The sequence below is a fragment of the Elephantulus edwardii genome, unplaced genomic scaffold, assembly GCF_000299155.1.
Source record: "Elephantulus edwardii isolate Elephantulus edwardi_28Jun2011 unplaced genomic scaffold, EleEdw1.0 scaffold00090, whole genome shotgun sequence".
Lineage (NCBI taxonomy): Eukaryota > Metazoa > Chordata > Mammalia > Macroscelidea > Macroscelididae > Elephantulus > Elephantulus edwardii.
Window position 1 is genome coordinate 6,631,648 of NW_006399840.1, and position 23,097 is coordinate 6,654,744.

General features: G+C 41.5%; 2 protein-coding genes across 3 annotated transcripts in view; one reads left to right on the forward strand and one right to left on the reverse strand.

The window, feature by feature from the left end:
- The window catches only part of KCTD3 (potassium channel tetramerization domain containing 3), a 91,430-nt gene extending 89,970 nt beyond the window's left edge, over window positions 1-1,460 (forward strand). For both annotated transcript variants that reach the window (XM_006890558.1, XM_006890559.1), the window contains exon 18: window positions 407-1,460. In XM_006890558.1, coding sequence (XP_006890620.1) covers window positions 407-968 — 562 coding nt within the window. In that variant the 3' untranslated portion in view covers window positions 969-1,460. The remainder of the gene's footprint in view (window positions 1-406) is intronic.
- A 5,902-nt stretch (window positions 1,461-7,362) lies between these two features.
- Window positions 7,363-23,097, reverse strand: part of USH2A (Usher syndrome 2A (autosomal recessive, mild)) — a 1,454,174-nt gene continuing 1,438,439 nt past the window's right edge. Inside the window, exons 68-72 of the mRNA XM_006890571.1 lie at window positions 22,020-22,196; window positions 19,766-19,849; window positions 13,509-13,753; window positions 9,925-10,146; window positions 7,363-7,452 (exon numbers count right to left, since the gene is read on the reverse strand). Coding sequence (XP_006890633.1) covers window positions 7,363-7,452; window positions 9,925-10,146; window positions 13,509-13,753; window positions 19,766-19,849; window positions 22,020-22,196 — 818 coding nt within the window. The remainder of the gene's footprint in view (window positions 7,453-9,924; window positions 10,147-13,508; window positions 13,754-19,765; window positions 19,850-22,019; window positions 22,197-23,097) is intronic.

Consider the following 23,097-nt stretch of genomic DNA (forward strand, 5'->3'; position numbering starts at 1 on the left):
TAAAATGACAGGGATGCATGCATACATACTCTATTTAACCAACTCATAGCTTCCTCTCCTGCATGTTTTCAGGAAATGATAAATCACATGAGAGGAGATTGGCCCTCTGTCTCTCACAGCCACTGGTGGATTTGCACTATCAGAGAGTTGCCACCTTTGGGATAGCAGTGCAGTTCTCTATAGACTTTGCTGCCAGAGTTCCCTGATGCACCGCACATGTACACATACCCCCCCCCCACATACTCCCCATGTAATGGTCTCTCTGTATGTAATGGTTAACAAATAAATTTTATATATATGTATAAATATACATATTGATACATGTTTTAAAGATATTTAATTGATAAGCCTCTGAGAAATCTCAGAGACAAAAACTGAACTATAATCTTTTGAAAATCTATTTCAGCCTTCAACTTCAGCACTATGAAACCATCCATGAAGCAGCTACATACAGTTCTGTGAGGCCTTACAGAGAGAGTCCCTTGCTAGCAAGGGCGAGAAGGACTGAAAGCTTTCACAGTTATCGGGACTTCCAGACTATTAATTTGAACAGAAATGTAGAAAGAGCTGTCCCTGAAAATGGCAACTTGGGTCCAATACAAGCTGAAATGAAACGAGCAACAGGGGAGTGTAATGTATCTGAAAGAAAGTCTCCTGGAACAGAAATAAAAAGTTTGAAAGAAACAGATAGTGGATTGGAAGCTCATAAAATAACTGAAGGTTTTTCAGAGTCCAAGAAAAAGTCATCAGAAGATGAAAATGAAAATAAAGTAGAATTAAGGAAGAAAGGAGGATTTGAAGGAGGAGGATTCCTGGGGAGAAAGAAAGTTCCCTATCTCGCATCTTCCCCGAGTACTTCTGATGGAGGTACTGACTCACCTGGTACTGCATCCCCATCTCCCACCAAGACTACGCCATCTCCTCGGCACAAGAAGAGTGATTCTTCAGGTCAGGAATACAGCTTGTGAAAACACATCAAAATAGATAGCTGTTTTGTTAAATATAGATGAAAATCAAATTTTACTAGCTCTGAAATGAGTTTTTACATCAAAGCTTTACAAATTAAACTTCCTGTAGTATCTTTTTAACAATTACCAAGAGTAAAGGAGTTAAAATATAAAAATAACTTTACTACTTCATGTTTTTGTTTTGTTTTGGTCGGTTTTCAGTTTTACGTTTAATGGAATCATTTCTAAATCACAAGTCAGCATCTACATTTAGCTGCTGTTTGTTGATGGAAGGCAAAGCATCATGCCTTAAGAGGATGGTACCTGTATGTCATGTGAGCATCCTCTTAGAATGGGGACTGCCACACTGTTCTTAGTCTTGATTATGCCTGGGACTTGTCTTGCAGTGTCATCGTAAGTGAATCACATAACTCTCTTCAGAACTTGATCTCCCCACCCTTATTATATTTGCAAAGTGTTTACCAGATATTTGAATGAGGTGCTATTTGTGTGTGTGTGTGTGTGTGTGTGTGTGTTGAGGAGGGTGTGGGGAAATCTTATAACTCAAAAACACTATTGATGTTGAATACCAGATCCCAATTCCATATGTAGTAAGTCCTTTAGGGTAATTTTTCTTTTTTAATTTGTGTTATTTTTTTGCTGCTTGTTGTTGAAGTTGTTGAATCTTAGCCAGTATCACCAATATTAAATGTCAAAAGTCCACTTAATCATTCAAGTTAGAACAGTTGTCTTATGATTGAATTGATGAAACAAAAATAATAATGAAGAGCAAAGCTTTTAGTGCCCAGCATGGAAAATTGTACCAGTTAATGATCTTAGCCTGCCTGGCTTTTTGTTGTTGTTTATTTTTACCAATTTAGTAACCAAAATGCAGATAGTCTCAGGGATTATGAGTATCCTTCAATTATATATAAAGTGCCCTCAGTTTGAAGCAATTGAACCAAACTAGTAATTCTTCCCTTTACTTGCTGCATATGCAGGCTTTAAACCACTGAAATGGGTCCCAACTTTTTTTATTTTTTGCACTAAAACTCACTGCCTGCAGATCAATTTTGAGTCATGATGACACACCTTTGGGCTTCTGAGGTAAATCTTGATTAGTGGAGGCTGCTCCATCATTCTTCCATGGAGCAGCTGGTGCATGAGCAGCCTAGTGTGTAAAGCACTGTCCCACCAGCACTCCTTCTTCTAACACTGAAGAAAGGCCAAGAACCTCTTCAGACTCGCCTACAAATTTCACTTAGACAATTAGCAACAGATTTCATTTGGAACTTGAGAGAGCTTCCTAAAATTTAGAATGTGGCCATTTTGTTATTCTTCTAAGAGTGTAGTTTTGAATTTTTGATTAATAGTTTGGGCTGCTGTAAAAATGTGATCTTGAATAAATTTTAAATTGTGAACGTAAAAAGAAGATTAATTTTTTAAACTTTCCTTCCTTACTTTAATTGGAATGATTGTCAAGTTTCTGCAAAATGGAGTAATTTTTAAATTCAGTGTGGTCATGGGCTTATTGGTGAATTATGTATATAATCCCATTCTGAGAAATAGTGAGTAAAGGTGAAAATAATGTTAACTAAATTGCCGGTGGTTTCACAATGGTCCTCTGTATTTATTTATCAAGTAAATAAAAATAATTATGACCATGTGGTTTTGTTGTTTGAGAGACAACTGTGTTGTGTAAAGTGTATTTTCTTGTATTTGTTCATTTCATTGCTTCTTCCATAGTGAAAGAAGGGGTGGAGGGAGAATTTCAGTATATTGTCACGTGGGGAAATGTACAAGAAAACAGTTTTAAAATGGCTAACTAAAGACTTGCAGTTATTTTCAGTTACGTGGTAGTTGTGTGAGCATGGAAGAAATTATTTTTTTTTTAATAAAAGAAAAACTTTAAGTATTTACCAAGTCTTTTCCAAGAGTAAAAGTGTGTAGAACAAAACTGTTGTGTAGTAAAATCCTGTAACGGAGCAGTTTCCTATATCGTGGGTTGGATTATATTGCAAGTCAAATCTTACTTCTTTCACTAATAAGAGTTTGAACATCGATGTTAGAGTCAGGATTTGATTCTGCCTTGGCACTTCATACCCTTGAATAAGTTATCCCCCTAAGTTTGAGTTTTCCCTTATACCTACCTAGTTATGGAGCTCTGGTGGCTGAGGGTAAGGAGTTGCGCTGCCAACCCTGTGGCAGAGGCTTCAAGTCCAGCAGCCGCTCTACAGAAAAAATGGACAATCTCCTCCCATACTGCCTCTGAAAAACCCACTTGGAGGGTCAACCACGAGTCAGTATATAACAACCACTACCTCCTTAGGGAGGTTGTGACAAGAAAAAAATGAAATGGAGTTTCCCCACATAATTTTATACTTTAATGTTAAAATATCAGTAAGATCCTTCTTATTTCCCACATCAAAGCACCAAGGCCCAGAGAAGACATATAGCCTAACCAGGCCAGGCAGGCACTGAGCCACCTTTGGAACACAAACTTGCCTCTTTTAAGAACCTGTGATCTTATTCCTGGCTTGCTCAACTATGCTGTGGATCAGAATCACCTAAGGTTATACAGTTTCTCAAAACCCAGACCAGACCCACTGCCCCAAAGTGGGTTCCACTGCTATTTGAGGCTATGGATTTTAATGGGAGCAGACAGTCTCATCTTTTCCCTTCAGAACAGCTAGTGAATTCAGACTGCTAGTACTTGTCTGCTTGGGCCCCATGTTAGTTAACATATGTAGTTGGAGAAAACAAGTCAGTACTAATGTACACTGAAGACTCGAATTCTCCACAGCATCCTATTAATAGTCAAACCTTTAGCACCATTATTCATGTGTACAATATAAATAGAACTTAGAGTCTTTAGAATATTTTTTCATAAATGTATTAAACTTCACATTTAAATACCTATTAAGCAAACCATCTTTAGATTATTTTACATGATGTTTTTGCATTGGAAATAAAGTGATATTAATATGTGACATGATTAAGCTCCTTAATACTTATTCTTGTTTACAGATTTTTCAGGTTGAATCGTCGTGTTGATGCCAATAAAATTTTCAGATGAAGATTAGGTAACAGCACATCCATGCCTAGGTTTTTCATGTAATAGAAATAACATCATCTAGAAACAAAACTTAAATCACTGTACAGTTACTAATAGGAATAGCAAAACACGGTAGTTATTAAGCTGAGCATGTGGTCTGTATACACAAGAGTGAGAAATTTTAGATTTTTAAAAAGCTTCGCTAGAGAGCTTGCTTATTTTCTCAACAAGGGAGATGTGGCTGAGATGTGGAGTCTTTCTGGTTTGCTTAAAAGCACCAGGAACTTTTAAATGAGTTCATATGGTGTAAGCTTGGCACAAAATACCACTTGAAGACAAAAACCAAAACCTTAGAATTTCTTTGAAATGCATGCAAATAAGGTTAGACAGGGAGTGCAGAGGGGCAGTGCTTTGGACAGAACTCATTCAAGGCTTCCGATGGCTCTACACTCCATTGGAACACTTCTTGTATACCTTAAGTAGCTCTTTTGAGGCAGAAATCCAGCCTTACCTACATTTGTGCTACTGTAAATGAAGTGGCAGACTCACCAGTCAGACGTAACAACCCATAATCCAAAGTAGCCAATCTAATTCTTCCATTTAAGAATGTATAAACGTTCGTATGGTGGTGGTGAATCTATTAAGGTTTCTACATACACTGCCAAATGTACACATTTCAGCTTTGCTTCGAGTCGTTCTAGTTCTAACCAAGGAGAAGGAGTGTATGGTTAATACTGTTTGTGCTTTTGACACATCAGATTGGCAAGGTTTGGCTGGGAATTGGCTGGTCCACCTAAAGAGCTGACCTTGTATGAATTTGGAAGATGTACCACAGTCCCAAGAATTCACAGTGATTACCTGTTGGACTACAGGGTAATTGTAAAGTAATTCATATTCCTGACTTCATATATTTTTGTTAAGTCAGTTTTGGGAAACCCACTGACCTTTGAATATAAATGCACAAGATATTGCCAGACAATCACGCATTGTACACACAGGTTCAAAATAATTCTGCTGAGTTGTTAAGACCTTTGAGAGTGATAGAAGAAGAATTTTCTTAAATTGTTTCTCATGAAGTACTAATTTAAATGGCTCTAATTTTCTGGTAATGAACAAAAATGTTTCTTGAGGTAGAACTCTCGCTAGTGATTGTTGTAGTGTGCTGGTTTTTAGAAACCATAAATCTAATGGGAAGAGCCTACCTATCTTTACCCCACAGTGCAGCTGACTAAATGTTGTTTACCTTCAGATTGGAACCAACCCATAGATGCCCCTCCAGGGGGTTTTCAGAGGCAGTTAATCACAGAAGGGCATTGCCTATCCACCAGCAAAGAAGCTGGTGGAGTCAGACCGAGTCCATTTGGGATTGCAGTGTGGTTTCTTAACACTAGGCCACCAGATTAGGTGATCCAAGTAGAACGGGTGACAAGGTTTTTCAGGCATGAAAATTGGTAGTTGTAGTAATGTGCTCTTAATGATTGTAGGGCTAAGGTAGTAACTGGTTGAGTTGGTTACCGTTCACACTAACCATCCACTAGGTCTCTGAGGCTATAAATCTTTACTTGAGGAGACGACCCATCTTTCATGGAGCAGCTGGTGGATTACAACTGCCAGCCTTTTGGCTAGCAGCCTCAGGATTCTGAAATCAAGGATTTTATATGTCATATAGAGTCCTATGTACCAATACAGATACACCAAGCCTTTTGTCTAATCCAACTAATAGCAACTGTCTAGTTGAAGTAGAATGGTCTCAGGGTGTCCAAGGGTGAGGTTTACATAGTCAGAATGCTTCATCTTTCTCCAGGGGACGATAGGGTGATTGAGGGGGTTTGAAGAGCCGACCTTTTGGTTAGCCCCTGAGAATTTAATGATTGTTCTACCAGGACTCCATATGTGTGTGTGTGTGTGTGTGTGTGTGCGTGTATGCATATGCATATTCTATATATAAATGCTAAATTTATGTACATATAGATGTATATATATTTGGAATTTAAAACAGTAGTTTTAAAGTTAACCCTGCATTTTATGTAACTTGGTTCTATATGGGTATGCAGTATCGTGACTTGCATGTAAATATGGTAAACAATTTCAAAAAATGCAAAGATCATGGATAAAATGTTTTTTCTTAAGTCCACATGGACTGATTAAATGCTACAAAAAGAACTGTAGTTTCATTTCAGATGTGCTAAGTTGGTGTCAGTATTCCCTGGTAGTCAGTTTATGACAGAATTTTATGAAAATAAAGACTCCAAAAGAAAAGTAAAATGGATTCTCGAAATGGTGTAAAATATGTGAAATGGAAACACTGGTCACATTGTGAAAGTGTTGAATATTTTTCTTTTTGAAACAAAATGTTTAGTCATCAGATTTTCAGAAGATTGGTAAGTGCAAGAACAGAGAGTTACATGATGCTCTGCTAAAATGTTTGGGCTTAGATTCAGCTTAGCCTGAAATTGAGATTCCCCCCCACCCCAGCTCAGCACAGTTATTTATGATCATTACAATCGTTGTGATGGGATTGTGTGAATGCTGATAGAAATGGGTCATCATGGAAGGACCAGCAGAGGTCTTTTCAGAAGAATCTCAATTTTTCAGCCAGTATGCTTTGCTCATGGTAATTTTTGGCTGACCCCTGATTATCACTGACTAGTGGAAGAGTGGAGGGTCAGCGAAGGAGAGGAAGACCTCCAACAAGATGAATTGACACAGTGGCTTCAGCAGTGGGCTCGAGTGTGTTGGAGATGATGAGGATGGCACAGGATATGGCGGGGTTCGGGTCAGCTGTCCATAGGGTGTCTGTACATCATACTTGACTTGATGGCACCTAACAACAAACAATAATGGTCAGAAGCTGCCAAACCTGTGTCCCTCAGTTTTCATCCACCTGCAGCTCTGCCAGAGAAAGATGACCATTTCCCTTGTGTGATTTTCTTTCTCTGAAAATTCAATGGAGGGTCAGCTATGAGTTGGTTCCAACTCGTTGGTAAATAACAACATTAATTTGATCAGCTGCTCTGACAGAGAAAGGTGGGTAGTCTCTTCTCATTTCATTTACAGCTTCTGAAACCCACTGGAGGGTCAGCCATGAGTCAGTTCCAACTTGACAGCACATTAACGTTCATTTAACCAGAAGCATCACTTTCAAGCAGAGCCAGGTGAAAATGACAGATTTCTTTCTCTTCCACAAAGAAAATAGCAAACCAAATACTTTTATATAAAAATTAACCCCTCATTTTATACAGCCAGAAAAATGTTTTATACATCCACAGGAGAGGAACACTTTCAAAACAGTCTTTTTATAAAGATGACTAAATGGCAATGGCTTGATGTGGAACTTGCATCCCATCCTCCGTAGTCCAGTTACAGGTGGGTGTCTGTGAATGCAGTATGTTCCTTGGTCACAGAACTGAATCCCTTGATGGCATTCATCAGGTCGTCTTCATCCACGTACTGGAAAATATACCAGTCATTGGTTAGAGTGTTATCTATCAACTTAAGGTCAGTGTTGCTGTTGTGTACCGTTGAGTCACAACCAACCCATAACTGACCCTCCAGTGGCTTTTCAGGGGCAGTTAATTGCACAAGATTTCCCATATTTTTCCTGCTTTAAGTTAATAGTAATCAGTAGATACTTAATAAAGGCTAATATCACATGCTAAACTCTACTTAGGGAGCTCTGGTGGCCTAGAGGCAAGAAGCAGCACTGCAGTTCTGAAGGCCTGGGGTTCAAGGCCACCAGCTGCTCCACAGGAAGATGGGCAGTCTCCTCTCAGATAATTAACTGCCTCTGGAAACCCGCCAGAGGGTCAGCTACGGGTACACTATGGTACACAACAACAACTAACTATATGTTTTATGACGCCCTTTTTATTACCCAGAGGGGCACTTGCATGCATGCACACATGATTTGTGCATGATTTGAGTGAGATTCTGTCTTCTAAGCCTCAGTTTTCTCAAGTGTAAACTAGGAAGGATGTGTATGTGTGCGTGTGTATGTTCATATATATATATTTGAGACTTAAGTTCTAGAGTAAGCAGAAAAGTGGGAAGGTAAGCTACTACATTCTATTAATTCTCTTACTGTATTTCTTTTATTGTTACGTGCCATCGAGTCGCTTGCAACTCAGAGCAACCCTATGTACAGGAGCCCTAAACGCCGTTCTATCCCAACCCCACCCTCTGAAACACACTCATTCCCACCACTCCACTCACAGAATCTATCCATCTCATCGAGGGTCTTCCTCTCCTGCGCCATCCCTCCACTCTCCCAAGCATGATGTCCCTCTCTAAGTACTGATCCCTCCTTGCAACATGCCCAAAGTATGTCAGACGAAGCTTCAGAATCCTTGACTTCAAGGAGCATTCTGGCTTCACCCTCTTCAGGACAAACCTGTTTGTTCTAGCAGTCCATCATGCTATATTCAACACTCTTCTCCACCACAGCTCAAAGGCATCAGTTCTCTCATCCCTAGTCACTGTCCAACTCTCCGATGCATAGCACGTAATTGCAAAGACTATAGCCCAGATCAGGCGCACCTTAGTCTCCAGCCTGACGTAGTCGCACTTCAGTACTCTTGAAAGGTCCCTCACAGCTGACTTTCCCAGTGCAATTCATCTCCTGATTTCCTGGCTGCTGCTACCAAGAATGTTGACTATGGAACCAAGTAAACTAAAACTGTTAACTATCTCAATCTTTAGGGCTAGTAATATTTATAATGTTGTAATAAGCAGATAATTGAATAAGAGTATTATTACCGTTAGACACTTTGATTGAATTCTTTCATGTACTATTCATTAGTACTCAGAAAAAGCCACAAAAATTTCGAATAAATTTTTGTCAAATTAGAACGACTGACAGCTGACCCTCTAGTAGGTTTTCAGAGGCCAGTAATCTCATTGGAGGAGAGGGCCTGTTTTTCTCCATGGAGTTGCTGGTGGACTTGATCCACCATAGAGGTGCCACCTTCGTGCTGGCTGCACAACTCTACCCCGCGAGCCTGCCAGAGTGCTTTTCACTACTATCGTAACAAAGCAAACAAAAGTGGCTATATATCACCTACTAGCTTTGTGTTGTGTTGTTGATTGCATTTGAGTTGAGCACGACTCATAATGACCCTATGAACAAAAGGCTTGAAGCCCCTCTACAACTATCGACATTTATCAAAGTTCATAGAGTTTCTGGAGGCATGTTCAGGAAGTGGATGCCACTCCTGCTTCCAACTACACTTGATCTTAGCCAAAAGTAGGATTTTATTTTTTTTTTTAGATATTTTAACTTTTATGAAAAAAACTAGCTGTGTGCCCTTAGATTCATCTCTAGGCTTTTTTCCCCTGTGTAAGAATGGGGATGATCATAGTGTTTACCTTCCAGAATTTGTGCAGATTAGGTAAAACAATGCTGCTAAGCCCTTCAATGTAGTATGCTGGGCTATATAGTGTTGCCATTTTACACATTACAAATTATCAACATATTATCTTTCAATTTAGTGTATTCTAATATCCCTGCCTTTTAGAAACTTTAGATCTGAAATTGAATGCATGGAGCTCAACAGTCATAAGCAGGATTTGATTTTTAGATGTAATGAAATAACACACACACACACACACACACACACACACACACACTCTGGTGGCTAGTGTAGTCTGAAGGAAGTTGCGCTGCTGACCCAAAGGCCTCACCTCCAGCAGTTCAAATCTGCCAATAGCTCTGCAGGAGAATAGCAGTGAGGTGAGTTAGTGTGTTCCAGAAGAACAAGGCAAAGTACTGTTTCACTCAGCCTCAACCAATGTCTTAACACATGCTCGTAAAGAAGAGGTCATGGGAGCATTGGTAAATGCTCACGTTCAAGACTACTGTGTGGCTGCATTCAGTGAGGTACAAGTGACCTTTACCCACTGCTTGTGTGGCAGAAATCAACTGACCAGTCCACTGTCATGGCCCATGATGGTGTCCCACAGCGAGTCATCAACCAAGATCTTCTTGTCTTGAATGTCCATGAGCTGGCTGACGCTACGGTGGAGAGAACCTTGGGAATAGGTTTGGCTGATTTGGCTCTGACTTGGGATTCGCAGAACAGACACACTCCGGGTGCTCCGGATACTCACAGGTGTCGCAGACCGAGGAATTTTAGTGTCAGCCAATCCCTGCAAAAAAAGTTGTTGTTGGTAGTTAATGTATAGTGAAGATAGGGTTGGAATAGGACAGAAAATTAATTCACCCACTGTCAAAGACAGGAAGAACGGACTCTCTCCCAGAAGTGAGCTTCTTGAGCCCCTGACCCTTGGCTTCTTGTTATGAGTGACAATGCAGTGAAGGTTCTGTTAGATGCCATTGTTTTTAGCACCTAGAAAGCATGTGGACAGGTGCTCTGGCCAGTCTCTGTGCGGTATGGCCTATGCCCTGCAGCAGTGGTGCAAAGGCTTACGGAGGTAACAAGATGATCTCTTCATGGATGGCAGCAATCTAGAACTTTTCTGAGCAGCCAGAGCTGTCAAGACTCCCAGGTTTACCCGCTGAGTGAGCACAGTCTGCGCATCTATATCCCATTTTATTGCATAAATACTGTGATCTTTACAAACTGAAGGTAGATCTGCAGCAGCTCTGCATCCAGCAAGTGCCAGCAGCATGTGCTCACTCTGTGTGTCTCTGTCATGTTCTGATAATTCTCAAAATATTTTAAATTTTTTTATAGTGTTACTTCATATACTCAATAGACTACAGGGTGTTGTTGTTAAGTACTGTTGAGTCGTAGACGACTCATAGCCATGACCCGAAGACCTGAAAACTTGTATAACTTTCATCATTTCTCCAAGTTCATAGGGTTTCCGAAGGCAAGCTATTTCAGAAGTGGATGTCACTCCTGCTTCCAAGCTTGTTTTAATCTGGGAGCTCCACCAAACACTGTCCACCATGTGTAACCATTATCGCATTTGACATATCAGTGTCACAGTGTTTAGCATCACAGCAACCACGAGTTACCTCTGTAGAACAAATGGACAGACCAGGGCTATACCACTTAGAATGTTTGGCCAAAACCAATTAAAACCAGGCCTGAGGACCTCAGATTAAAATCACCCACCTTTTACTTGGTAGCATAACTTTCTATCCACTAGGCCAACTGAGCTTTCTCTATATTGTTGTTGTTACAAGATATTTTGTTATTGGAAAACCAGAATATTAGTGTGACTGGCTTTATTGCACTGATCTAATCCAAACCTGCAGTAACTCAGAAGTATACCTGGGCTATACTGTAAAATTGCTAAGACTTGTGACTGAAATTGGTCTTCTCCTTTCCCTTTTTCCTTTCCATATTGTTCCTCTCTTTTTAGGAGTCTTGCCTTTAAGATCAGTCATGTCTGATAAGGTCAAAAAGAGAAAGCCACTCCAATATTATGATACAGAATACATCTAAAGTAAGTTCTCTAAGCCTGTGAGGACTCTCATTTAGCGTCTTCAATCAGAGCTAATTTGCTTCCCAACTGCAAAATCAACAGGCATGCAGAAGATCATGCATGAAATACAGCACACAAAGGTACCTCGAAGTGCATGGTGTAACTTTTTAGGGTGACATTGCTGGACACATCAGATATATCAGCCACAGAGTCAAACTGAGAAAAATTTAGAAGCATCAGTCAGTGTTGGGAACATTTTTAAATGGGTTCTTTGTAATCCTCAGACTCTATCATGAGATCATTGTTGTGTACCATGAAATCTGTTTCAAATCTTAGTGATGCTATAGGATAGCACGGGACTGCTTCATACAGTGTGCTGGGCTGGGATCTTTACTAGTGGTAGAGTCCACAGTGAGTGCATGGCTAACCCAAAAGCAGTTCAAATCCACCAGCAGCAACTCCTATGGAGAAAGAGAGGCAACCTCCTCCTATTTGATTTATAATTTCAGACACTCAGTGAAGGGTTAGCTACGAGTCCATTCCAACTCCGTGTCTATGAGTCAGTGAGAGAATCTTGATGGGAGCAGAATATCAGGTCTTTTCTTCTGTGGAGTGCCTAGTGGATTTGAACCACTGACCTTTTTGGTTATCAGCTGAGCACTTAAGCATTGCACCACCAGAGTGTTTCACCATACTCTTATCCATACATTAAATACTACCTTGAATATAGATATGCGTGTGAGTATATTGTAAATACATATTTACATATATAAATACGTAAATATTTTATTACGAAAATACGTAAATATTTGTATATGGTGGCCTAGTGGCAAGAAGCTGTGCTGCAATCCCTAAGGCACAAGGTTCGAGGCTACCAGCTGCTCCACAGGAGAAGGATGGGCAATCTACTCCTGTGCAATTCACTGCCTCTGAAAACCCACCAGAGGGTCAGCTTTGGGTCAGCTCTGACTTGATGGTACACAACCACCACTACCGCTATATATGAAAGGCTTGTCATTAAAACTGCATAGTGAATGGGTGAGTGAAAACTAACTATTGCTTAGTGTCTGAGGTGAGTTTCAGTTTCATTATTTCACATAATAAGACCTGCAAACTAATAAGGTACAAGTAAAGCCTGTATGTAATCTGTACGCTGTGTGATCCTGAAAAGGTTAATGAAATAAAAAAGGCTCTCATTCCCAAGCACTTCTGCCTTGTTTTTCCCTTTTCAGAGTGGAGCCTGAAATTCTTTCGCCGTTATGGTCGAGTGTTAAAAGGTCCCCTTTCTTGATCAGAAAACTAGGAGGGCTGGAACAGATCTTAAGGAGAGCAACACTGAAACTAAGCTGCTCTGATAAGCAGTGGTGATGTGTGTCGGAGGCAGGTGGGTTGGAGTGGACATGGTGGTGGTGGTGGTGTTGGCAGTGGTGTTGGGGGAGCTCAGTCTGACACATAAGGCCAGAGAATCCGGCCTTTTCCTTAATTGGATGCGCATTTCTTGATGCTGAGAAGGTTATGGACACCAGCGATGACCCTATACTTAGTTGGACTAATGCTAATTACATTCTTTCAGTTTAAATAGGAGCCCTTGACTGGTGCAAACAGTGAACCCTCTCGGCTGTTAACCAAGAAGTTGGGAGTTTGAGTCCACCCAAAGGTGCCTTGGAAGTTAAGGGCTGATGATCTACTTCTGAAAAATCAGCCATTTGAGCACAATCCTACCAGCATACATGGTGGGTTGTTTCTGATCCACAGGATGCTTTCACTTACAGCTCAGCTCTACTTTTCCTAACTAGCAGCGGACAGCAAGATGCAGACTCTCGTTTATACAGTGGAATCACTGGGAAGTTAAAACAACAGCAATGCTCAAATACCACCCAGACCAAAGAAACGAGGATCTCTCAAATCTCCTTAACAATAGTGATTTTTAAAGTTCCTGCTGATTTCAATGTATTCCAGTGTTGGGAACTTTGGTGGGGTGTTTTCATTGATTCCTGCATTTGGTTAAACATAAGCCCTCATTAGCCACAGCTGTGGAAAACACTTTCTCCTTTCTCAAAACCAGCACTGCCGGCCAGTGGGAGGGAAGTGGGGCTTCCTCCCCGGACACATACCACGTGTGATTCTCCTGGCGGGTAGACACTCAGTGGAGACATCCTTTTCTGAAGAGGAACTAAAGGCGGCCTTTCTCTGATGTATGGCTCCTTGTGAATCTTTCTTTGTAGTAGCAGGGACAGAAAAATGGCCAACAAGATCAAGCCCAGCATCGCCATTAACACAATGAACCACAGCTCTGTGTAGAACTCCGTGCTTTTGTTCCCTGACCCCCTCTTTTCTCCAGGAGTCGTCAGCACCAGGCCTGCAGAAACCAGGAAAGAAAACGGGAAGACTGGTTCAAAAGCAGCTGTGTGATCTATTTGCCTGACAATGAACTTGAAGTTTTCAACCGTGTGTCACACTGTTTGCACTTGAGTGCTGGTGCAGGTAATAAGTCAGGGTGTCCATGGGGTGAAGGGGAAAAGCTTACAGCTTCAGGAGACCACCTGACATTACCACCCAGGCTGGCAATCATTGCTGTCTTTGCAAGTCCCCAGGAAAGACAGGGGTGGGGTGGAAATGTTTAGAAGAGTCGCCTGAGACTTATAGCAACCCTATGTACAACAGCCCTAAACCCTGCTCTATCCTGTTCCAATCTTACTGTCTCTGACACACCCATCCCAATTACCCCAGTCACTGAATCAATGCATCTCATCAAGGATCTTCCTCTCCTGCGCTGTCGCATCATCCCCTCAAGCATGACGTCCCTCTCCAAGAACTGATCCCACCTTGCAACATGACCAAAGTATGCCACACAAAGCTTCAGAATCCTTGCCTCCAAGAAGCAGCCTGGTTTTACCCTCTACAGGACGAACGTGTTTGTTCTCCTAGCAGTCCATGGTATCTTCAATACTCTTCTCCAACACCACAGCTTAAAGGCATCACGTCTCCTTCTATTATCCCTAATCATTGCCAGCTTTTTGATGCAGAGCAAGTAATTGCAAAGAGCATGGCCTTTATCAGGTGCACCTTAGTCTCCAGACTGACATCGTTGCTCTTCAACTTTTTAAATTGTTTATTTTTTTTATTTTCTACTAGTTTATTTATAAAATTAGAATACTAAGTAGAGCAAATTCTTTCAATTTCCCTCACCCCCTCACCCATCAAATTGTACAACCCAATGATTAATCCTCCCTCCCCCTGCACATCCTCATCCCTCTGTTTTTGCAATAAGACATCTTACCCTTCATGCCCATCCATAAGCCGAGCTTGCAGTTAGGGTGATTTTTCTGAACATGAAATTAACGTTGTCTCTCAACTGTTCTTGTTATGTACCCTAAAGTCACTTGTGATGCATATAGTCCCACTATGTACAACAACTCTGGACTCTGACTCTACTCTACCCTGTGCCAAACTTATTGTCTCTGACACACCTACCCTCATTTCCCCAGAATCAACTAGAATGAATGTTTTTCTTATGTTGAAAAGTCCTGGTGTGTAATACTTAAGCCTTTGATTTCTAATCTAAAGGTCAATGGTTCAAACTCACCCAGTGGCTCTGCAGGAGAAAGAGCTACTGGCCTATTCCCATAAAGATTACAGGCAACGAGACCCTATGGAGCAGTTTTTCTCTGTCACTTGGGGCCTCTATGTGTCAATAATCTAGTCACTGGCACCCATAACTAATACAGGCCTATGCTGAGAGCTTTACTCAATGAAGACGAGGCCATGGGAGTATTATTAGATCTTGTGGGTGTGGGGAAAGCTGAGAGGAGTCAGGGTGGGCAGAAGGAAGGGCTGCTGGGGTCACTGCACCAGAGCTCAGTGGAAACCATGCAGTCAGGCTGGCAGCTGCAGAGGGGAAGGTCTCAAAGGTCAGTACCAGCCTGGTCATGGCTTGGCCAGCTTGAAAGCTGCAGCTCCACACGGCGGCCACACAGGCTGGTACCTATAATATGCACCTACAAGCCTATAAGCTGTGCCTATAAAGCAAACACCCTCCAGCCCAAAGACAGACAGACAGACACAGTGGAAGATGCCCACTCTCTCCTCGGACAAACTTTTCCTTTGGCAGCACTTCAGGGGTGTGCATGGAAGACCTACACTGTTAGAGGAAGGGTTAAGGTAGAGCTTTCAATACTGGAGCGTTAATATTTAAGGAAGGGAAAGTGGGTGGCTGAGAACTAAATTTTAACTCCATTTTTTAAAGGAGAGCTATTACTCTAGTTATAGTAACATTGGTGGCACAATGGTTAGGCTGCTAATAGACAAGTCAGTGATTTGAATCTGCTGTCAGAAACCTCTCCAGAGTGCTAAAGAGCAATGATGTCAGTATAGAGACTAAGGTGCGCCTAATCCAGATTATGGTCTTTACAATTACTTGCTATGCTTCAGAGAGATGGACAATGACTAAACTAAGGATGACAGAAGAGGAATTGATACTTTTGAGCTGTGCTGTTGGAAAAGAGTCTTAAATATATCATTGGACCACCATGAAAACAAACAGATCTGTCTTGGAGGGGTGAAATCAGGTTCTCTTTGGAGGCTAGAATTTTCATGCACCATTTCATGTACTTTGGCACGTGGTCAGGAGACACTGTTCTTTGGAGGACATCATGCTTAGAAGGGTGGAGGGACAACACAGGAGAGGAAGACCCCAGATAAGTTGGATTAATACAGGAATGGAGACAATGGGGGTTGGTGTGTCAGAGTCAGTGAGACTGGCTTAGGACAGGTAACTCAACAACACATAATAACAACAACAGCAATTCTATGTGAATTCTTGACTACCTACTTTCATAGAGAGGTTGAACAGCAAAAACGAATGCCCAAACCTATTGTAGTGGAGATGATTCCAACTTACAGTGACATGAGAAAAAGAGAGAATAGAAGTACGCCACACATTTTCCAAAGGTGTAAACCTTTATGGAAGCAGATAGCTTTCTCCCAAAGCATCTCCCGAAATCTTCTCATCTTTCTCCCAAGCATAGCTTGAACCACTGACCTTTCAGTTAAAGTGCCTTCAAAGAGCTAACAGGGCCTATGAGGCAGTTCTACTTTGTTAACAAGGGATTGCTATGAAAAAGAATTCACACGCCAGCAAAAAGACCAACCCTAACTCTACTTCTGTCCTGCACTTTGGTTAGAAAAAGTCACTTTGGTCCCTCTCTCTAACATGAAGGACCAAATCTAAAGCTCCAATGTAAATGAATCAGATCAGAGTTTCCCTAAACAAAATAAAACCCAACCCAACCCACTGCGTTTGTGTGAACACTAATTTAAGATGGACTCTTGATTGGATTTCTAAGACTGTACATCTTTATGGGATGAAAGTGTCTAATTTTTCCTCCACAAAATGGCTAATGGATTTAATGGATTTAAGCTGTGTTGCAATCCTGAAGGCATGCTGTTTGAAGCCACCAGCCACTCCACGGGAGAAGGATGGGCAATCTCCTCCCGACTAACTGCCTCTGAAAACCCACTGAAGGGTCAGCCACGGGTTGGTTCCAACTCTATGGTACACAACCAACCCGTTAGTTAGCGGCCCCACATGCACTATGGCACCAGGGCTCCTGAATTAGGATTCCACTGGGTTAGAGACAATGTTTGTTGGTTAGGTTTGCTCAGTGGCTTAGACCATAGGGAGTTGCACTGTCAACTCAAAGGCCACATCTCAACAGCTGTTTGATTTCACCAAAGGCTTTGTGGAAGTAAGATGGACAATCTCCTCCTGTGTGATTTACAGCCTCAGAAACTCAGTGGAGGGTAAGCTATGAGTTGGCTCTGATTCAATGGAAGTGAAAAATATTTTTTAAAATTTTTGACTGAGTAAAAACTACACATCCTGGTGATATGTTAGAAGAGTTGAGTTTTTTCTGTATGCTTCAGAGGGAAGTAACACTAGTATGGGTCTCATGTACCTGGTGGGGTCTTTGCTTGGGTAAGGTACCAGGAAATGAAGGTTAGTTTGCCTGGGTGTAAAGTCCCTAAAGAGAAATAGCTCTTAGAACCTCACCCACTGCTGCGGAGCCTGTGCTAACTCACAGCAACTCTATATAGACCAGTCCAGGAACAAGCAGGTCTGTGGGGCTTTTTAGCCTGGAGGCTGCCTTTAGGCAAGAGAACAGGGATATTTCAAAAGTTATAACACAAAAATTAAAACTGACTGTGGAGGTGCATCTTAGAACTCGCCATGGTGCCTCTCAGGCCTGTGTTTCTCATCTCTGCACTGCGTCCAGCCGCCAGACACACTTGGTCCTCAGAACTGAACTCAGGAACCAACCAGAGATTTCCCATCTTTAGGGAGAACTTGAAATCAGGATAGTGCTGTTTTCCTTTTCAAGGCTCCCTTTTATTTCAAGAGACCCCTTCTATGCAACCATGGGAGGCTCAAGTTCAGTGTCAGGATGTCTGTGGCTGGACTTCCGTTCCAAAGAAAAACCCCAATTCCAAACCTAGTGCAAAGTAAGGTCCACCATGCTGATTACCCAGGGGACTAAGCTAGAGGGATTCTGAAAGTAGAACAATTTCAGTTATAGGCATTACTCAAAGTGTAGTCCAAGACACAGGCATCAGAGTCACATGGTTTAAAGTGTAGATTCCTGGACCTTTCTGAGTTTGAAGGGAGTGCTGATGGCCTAGTGGGAAGGAGCTGCACTAACAAACCAAAGGCACTTGGTTCAAATCCCCCAACTGTTCTGTGGGAGAAAGATGGGCAAACTTCCTTCTGTATAATTTACTGTCTCTGAAAACCCAGTGGAGGGTCAGCTATGGTCAAGCTTCCACTCAACAGTGTACAGCAACAACGACTGAGTTCTAATCTCCAGGTGTGGGCCTGCTGTTGCTGTTATGTACTGTTGAATTGAAACCCTCCTGTGGGTTTTCAGAGGCAATAAATCCCATGGAACGAGGTGGCCCATCTTTCTCCTGCAGAGCAGCTTATGGGTGCAAACCAAGAGCCTTTGTGTTGACAGCTCCTTACCACTAAGCCACCAGAGCTTCTGTGGGAGCCGAGGATGGTGTACATTAAACACACACACTGCAACACTTCCTATGCATACTGAAAAATGCAGATTCACAGCTGAAGGGGAAAAGAAGCAAACACTAGGCCAACAGTCAAAAGAACCATCCTCAAGTTCTAGTTTCAACAACAAGCTCGTGGAGCTTTCCTGGCTAAATGGCGTGCCTCTCAGACCTCTATCTGTCTGCCTGAGGAACCACTGGAGTTGGTGAAAGAATATCAAAAGAGGGCTGTCCTACACCACAGCGGCTATGGAACAGTGATACAGACCTGTGGAAGGAACTGGGTTAGGGGTTAGGAGAAATTTTACATGGTGTCTAGACATAAACAGGGAAAATATAAACAATATATTATTTCTACAAACTGAAGCTGGCTTGTATGGAATTATGTTCATTCATCTGTTTCAGAATTTGGGGATATAATTTTTCCTCAAAATACAACGTGTGTGTGTGTGTGTGTGTGTGTGTGTGTGTGTAATATGGTCTAACAATCATCAGAATTTAAACGAGACTAAGTTTCTGAATGAGAAAGCTCACAATTTCTCTATCTTGTCCTTTGGAACTGTAGAATATCACATTAAAAAAAATTGAAGATTGTTGGGAGAATTCAACTTAAAATACTCTCTTAAAAAAAATTACAATTTTATCTCTCCAGCTATGTTGCATAGTAGGAGTAGTCAGCCATGATGGTTCATGGAGAGTACAGGACAGAAATGTGCCCAATTCACCATTCTAGAGTCTGAATCTAGAATATCATCATTAACATCAATACAAACTGGAATAACACCCCCTTCGTCTTGGAGCTCATCCCTCTGACTTTTGTAAACAAAGTCGTACTGCTTTTAATTGATGGCTTTGTGATTTGGAGAGAAGTTTAGGTAGATGTCTTTGGCTGACTTGGCCTTTGCAGTTTACAGATTTTGGCATTTTAGAAACGTGTCCTAATTACAAGAGAGAACTGAAGGCTCCATGGTTAATATATATCTTTGAAACCAAAAGGTCAGTAGTTTGAACCCACCAACTGCTCCAGCAGAGAAAGATGAGACAGTCTGCTGTCCTGGAGATTAACCACCTTGAAAACCCTATGGACAATTCTACTATGTGCTATAGGCTTGAGTTGGAATCAAATAGCTGGCATTGGACTTGCTTGGTCTTAACTATGTTTTTAATGTAAATACCAAAAGAGCTCTTCAAAAAACTGAACACAATTCCTTTCACATCGTCTTTGGTAATAAATCAGAACAAATATGTGTATACAAACATACATGCTACTGGGAAGGGTGGGTGCCATGTTAAATAGGAATAAAAGGTTTACCCAGTCCAGCAGAAGTATCATATTGAATCACTGGTGTCTTCGCAGTTCCTTCATCTGTAGTGCAGATGACCTGGAAAAGGAAAGCTAAACAAGAGGGGTTGGGAGGGGGGAGAATGCATAAATGACTCTTTTTTTTTTTTCAATCCTTAGGCAGTTCTGGTGGCCTAGTGGCAAGAAGTTGCACTGCAATGCCAAAGGCATGTGCAGTTCGAGGCCACCAGCTGCTCTGTAGGAGAAGGACACACAATCTCCTCCTGTGCAATTAACTGCCTCTGAAAATCCACTGGAGGGTCAGCTATGGGTTGGTTCTGACTCTATGATACACAACAACAACAACTAATAATGTGCATCTCTTTTTAAAGGGGTTTTATTTTCTAGAGCAACTGAGTTCACTGGAAAAAATTTGCAGGAAATTTGAGTTGCTTTTTCCTTAGCACATAATTTCTATTCTATTTATTAACCACCTCTGTTCATACAGTACATTTGCTAAATTGATGAACCAATATTGATACCTTATTGACTAATGTTGCAGTTCAGGTTTGCTGTCTAGTCAGAATCAACCGATATCTCACTCTCCAGCAGGTTTTCAAAGGCAGTAAATCACATAGGTGAAGATTCGCCATCCTTCTCCCACAGAGCAGCTGGTGGATTTGAACTACATGGCTTAGGAATTGCAGTGCAGCGTCTCACCACTAGGCCACCAGAGCTCCCTACAGCTCAGGCTAGAGCTCACTCTGTGTTGCAAACTCCTATGGGTTTTGACAAATTGCATAGTGTCACGTGCTCATCACTATGTACCACACTGAAAAGTTTCACGGCCCTGAAAAAATGCATTGAGTTCTACCTATTTATCAACTGAATATACTTTTTTAAAAGAGCGATTTATCATAACATTAAAAAAATAAAGAGTTTGAAATTCCAGAGGAAGGGTGATATTTTTACTTACGCCAACTTCATTCTAATGAGAAAATAATCAAGAATAAAGCTGTAATTAGTAATAATAGTATGACTGTAAGTGAGATGAATTGAATATAACTGCAGGAATGAGGCGGAGTGTGGCAGACATCATGAATATGGCGCAGGGTAAGTTTTCTTTTTCTCTGTTGTTCACAGGGTTCCTATTGGGAGTTCTGAGGGTCTGGCAGTAAGAATCTGCACTGCAGTCCCATAGCGATCACTACGTTGACTCACAATCAACTCAGTGGCATCTAGCAAAGACTGCGTTAGTGACAGAGCTGAAGAGGCTTAGAACTTGTTTAGAGAAGGAAAAGAATTAACAGAGTAGTCCTAGAAAATTCTTGGATTGTGCCCACACTACTAACATAACAGTTGACAGTTTGAGGTTACCCAGTAGTACTCTGGATGTGAGGCCTGGTGGTCTATTTCCACGAAGATTACAGCCCAGGAATCCCGAAGACGCACAGTTTTACTCTGTAACATCTGGCATGTCACCTGGGCTGCGATCGATTTTGGTTTGGTTTGGAATGTTGCCTCTATTGAAGGGACAGCATAAACCCCATTTTTTCATAGACCCCCATTAATATCAGAAGCAGAAGCAGGCCATAAAAATTCTTAGCTTAAGGCCCCTAGTAAAGTCTTATCTGTCCTTGCAAAGTAAAGAATTAAGCCTGACATACTTTGGACATGTTGTAAGGAGAGACAGGTCTTTGGAGAGGGACATCATGCTGGGCAGAGTGGAGGGACAGTGCAGGAGGGGAAGACCCTCTATGAGGTGGATTGATTCAGTGACTGGGGTAATCGGGATGGGTGTGTCAGAGGCAATGAGATTGGCACAGGATAGAGCACGGTTTAGGGCTGTTGTACATAGGGTCGCTATGAGTTGCAAACGACTGAATGGCACATAACAACAACAACATGTGACACAAAAAGAGTAAAGGCGGGCAAAGTAGCCAGCCCGTCAAAAGCCAACCCACATGACTGATCCCCCGACCCACCAACCACGATCTCAATCTCCCTGCCCCAACAGCGGCACCCAGGAAAGCCATAAAAGCAATTGTAGAGGGGGACTCGGGGCTTTTTCCCTCGCCACCTTCCTACTGAGGGAGAAAGTCTCCACTTGTGGATATTCTGGAATAAAGTGCTTTTTGTGTTTGCATATGTGCAAATTATTCTTTCGAGGGGCATTTCATGGGCAGAACATCTATCATGTCTTGTTTTGCATGTGGTCTAAACACATTCCTGTAAACACTGCAGTTCTACCTTACAAGTGGCGAAAAGAGAAACAGAAACGAACTTTTGTCTGCTGTCCTTGGTATGTAGAGGGTGGTGTCGAAGCCGCTGTACACACGCTGCGCTCCATCCATCAGTACGTACTCCTTCAGTGGGCCGTTCAGAAGGAAGGAGCTGCTCCAGTCGACGCACACCACAGACAAATTGCTGTCCACCGAAAAGGGGGCTCGGTACTGAGGTACTGTTGGGAGAAAGGTGTGCGTCCTATAGTTATTCTCAGAATGTGTGTGTGTGTTTTAATAAGAGCCCCTCCCCTACCAAAAAGCACTGTTACAATCCTTTTATCTCAGTTTTAAAAATCTGGCATAGGAGGATGAAAAGAAAACCAGCAGGAACATGTGTGAAGTGCTTCTTCAGCAACTTTGCACCTGCTATTAAAAAAAAAATCAATGAAGAGTGGTGTTTTATGAAATAAAACTATTAACATACAATGGTTCTGCTCACCAACATTACCCTGCAGCTCATATTTTTTTACATTTTCCCTCTTTTAGCAGGTAAAGTAGGCTTAACACTATTAACTACAGTAGATAGCTATTTTTCATAGCAGATCAATATTTATTGCTACAAAGCCCCAAGGACTAGATGAAGTTAATATTTTTTCCCCCTCCAAACCAAACTGCTTAGAAGGTGAATTATGTCTTTTTGGCATCCATTTATTTTTAAAGCTTTTTCCTGGGCTGTTAGTTTGTTTGCAAAGATAGTTAAAAAGCCTTGCAAACAGCAATTCGAGGATAATAATTCATGTCCTAACTAATCAATCAATAGCATAGTACATTAGTATATAATCAAGTTCAAGTCTCCTAAATAACATAGCGGATGTAGAAGCAACTTTGTGAGCTGTTTGGAGGCATGACTCAATTTCATTTCCCAGCTTCTTAACAAAAGAGAGGGGGAAAAAAAATTCCCTAAGCCCACCTCATCTTTGAAATGAAAAATTTGCATCAAAATACATTAAAGGAGATCATATCATTACACAAATCAGAAAAGGTTGACTTCTTCACATCTGGTTATGTCCAAAATAATCAATATATTTATAAAATCAGTATGATCCATTTATACACTAAATATTACCCTTCCTCCCT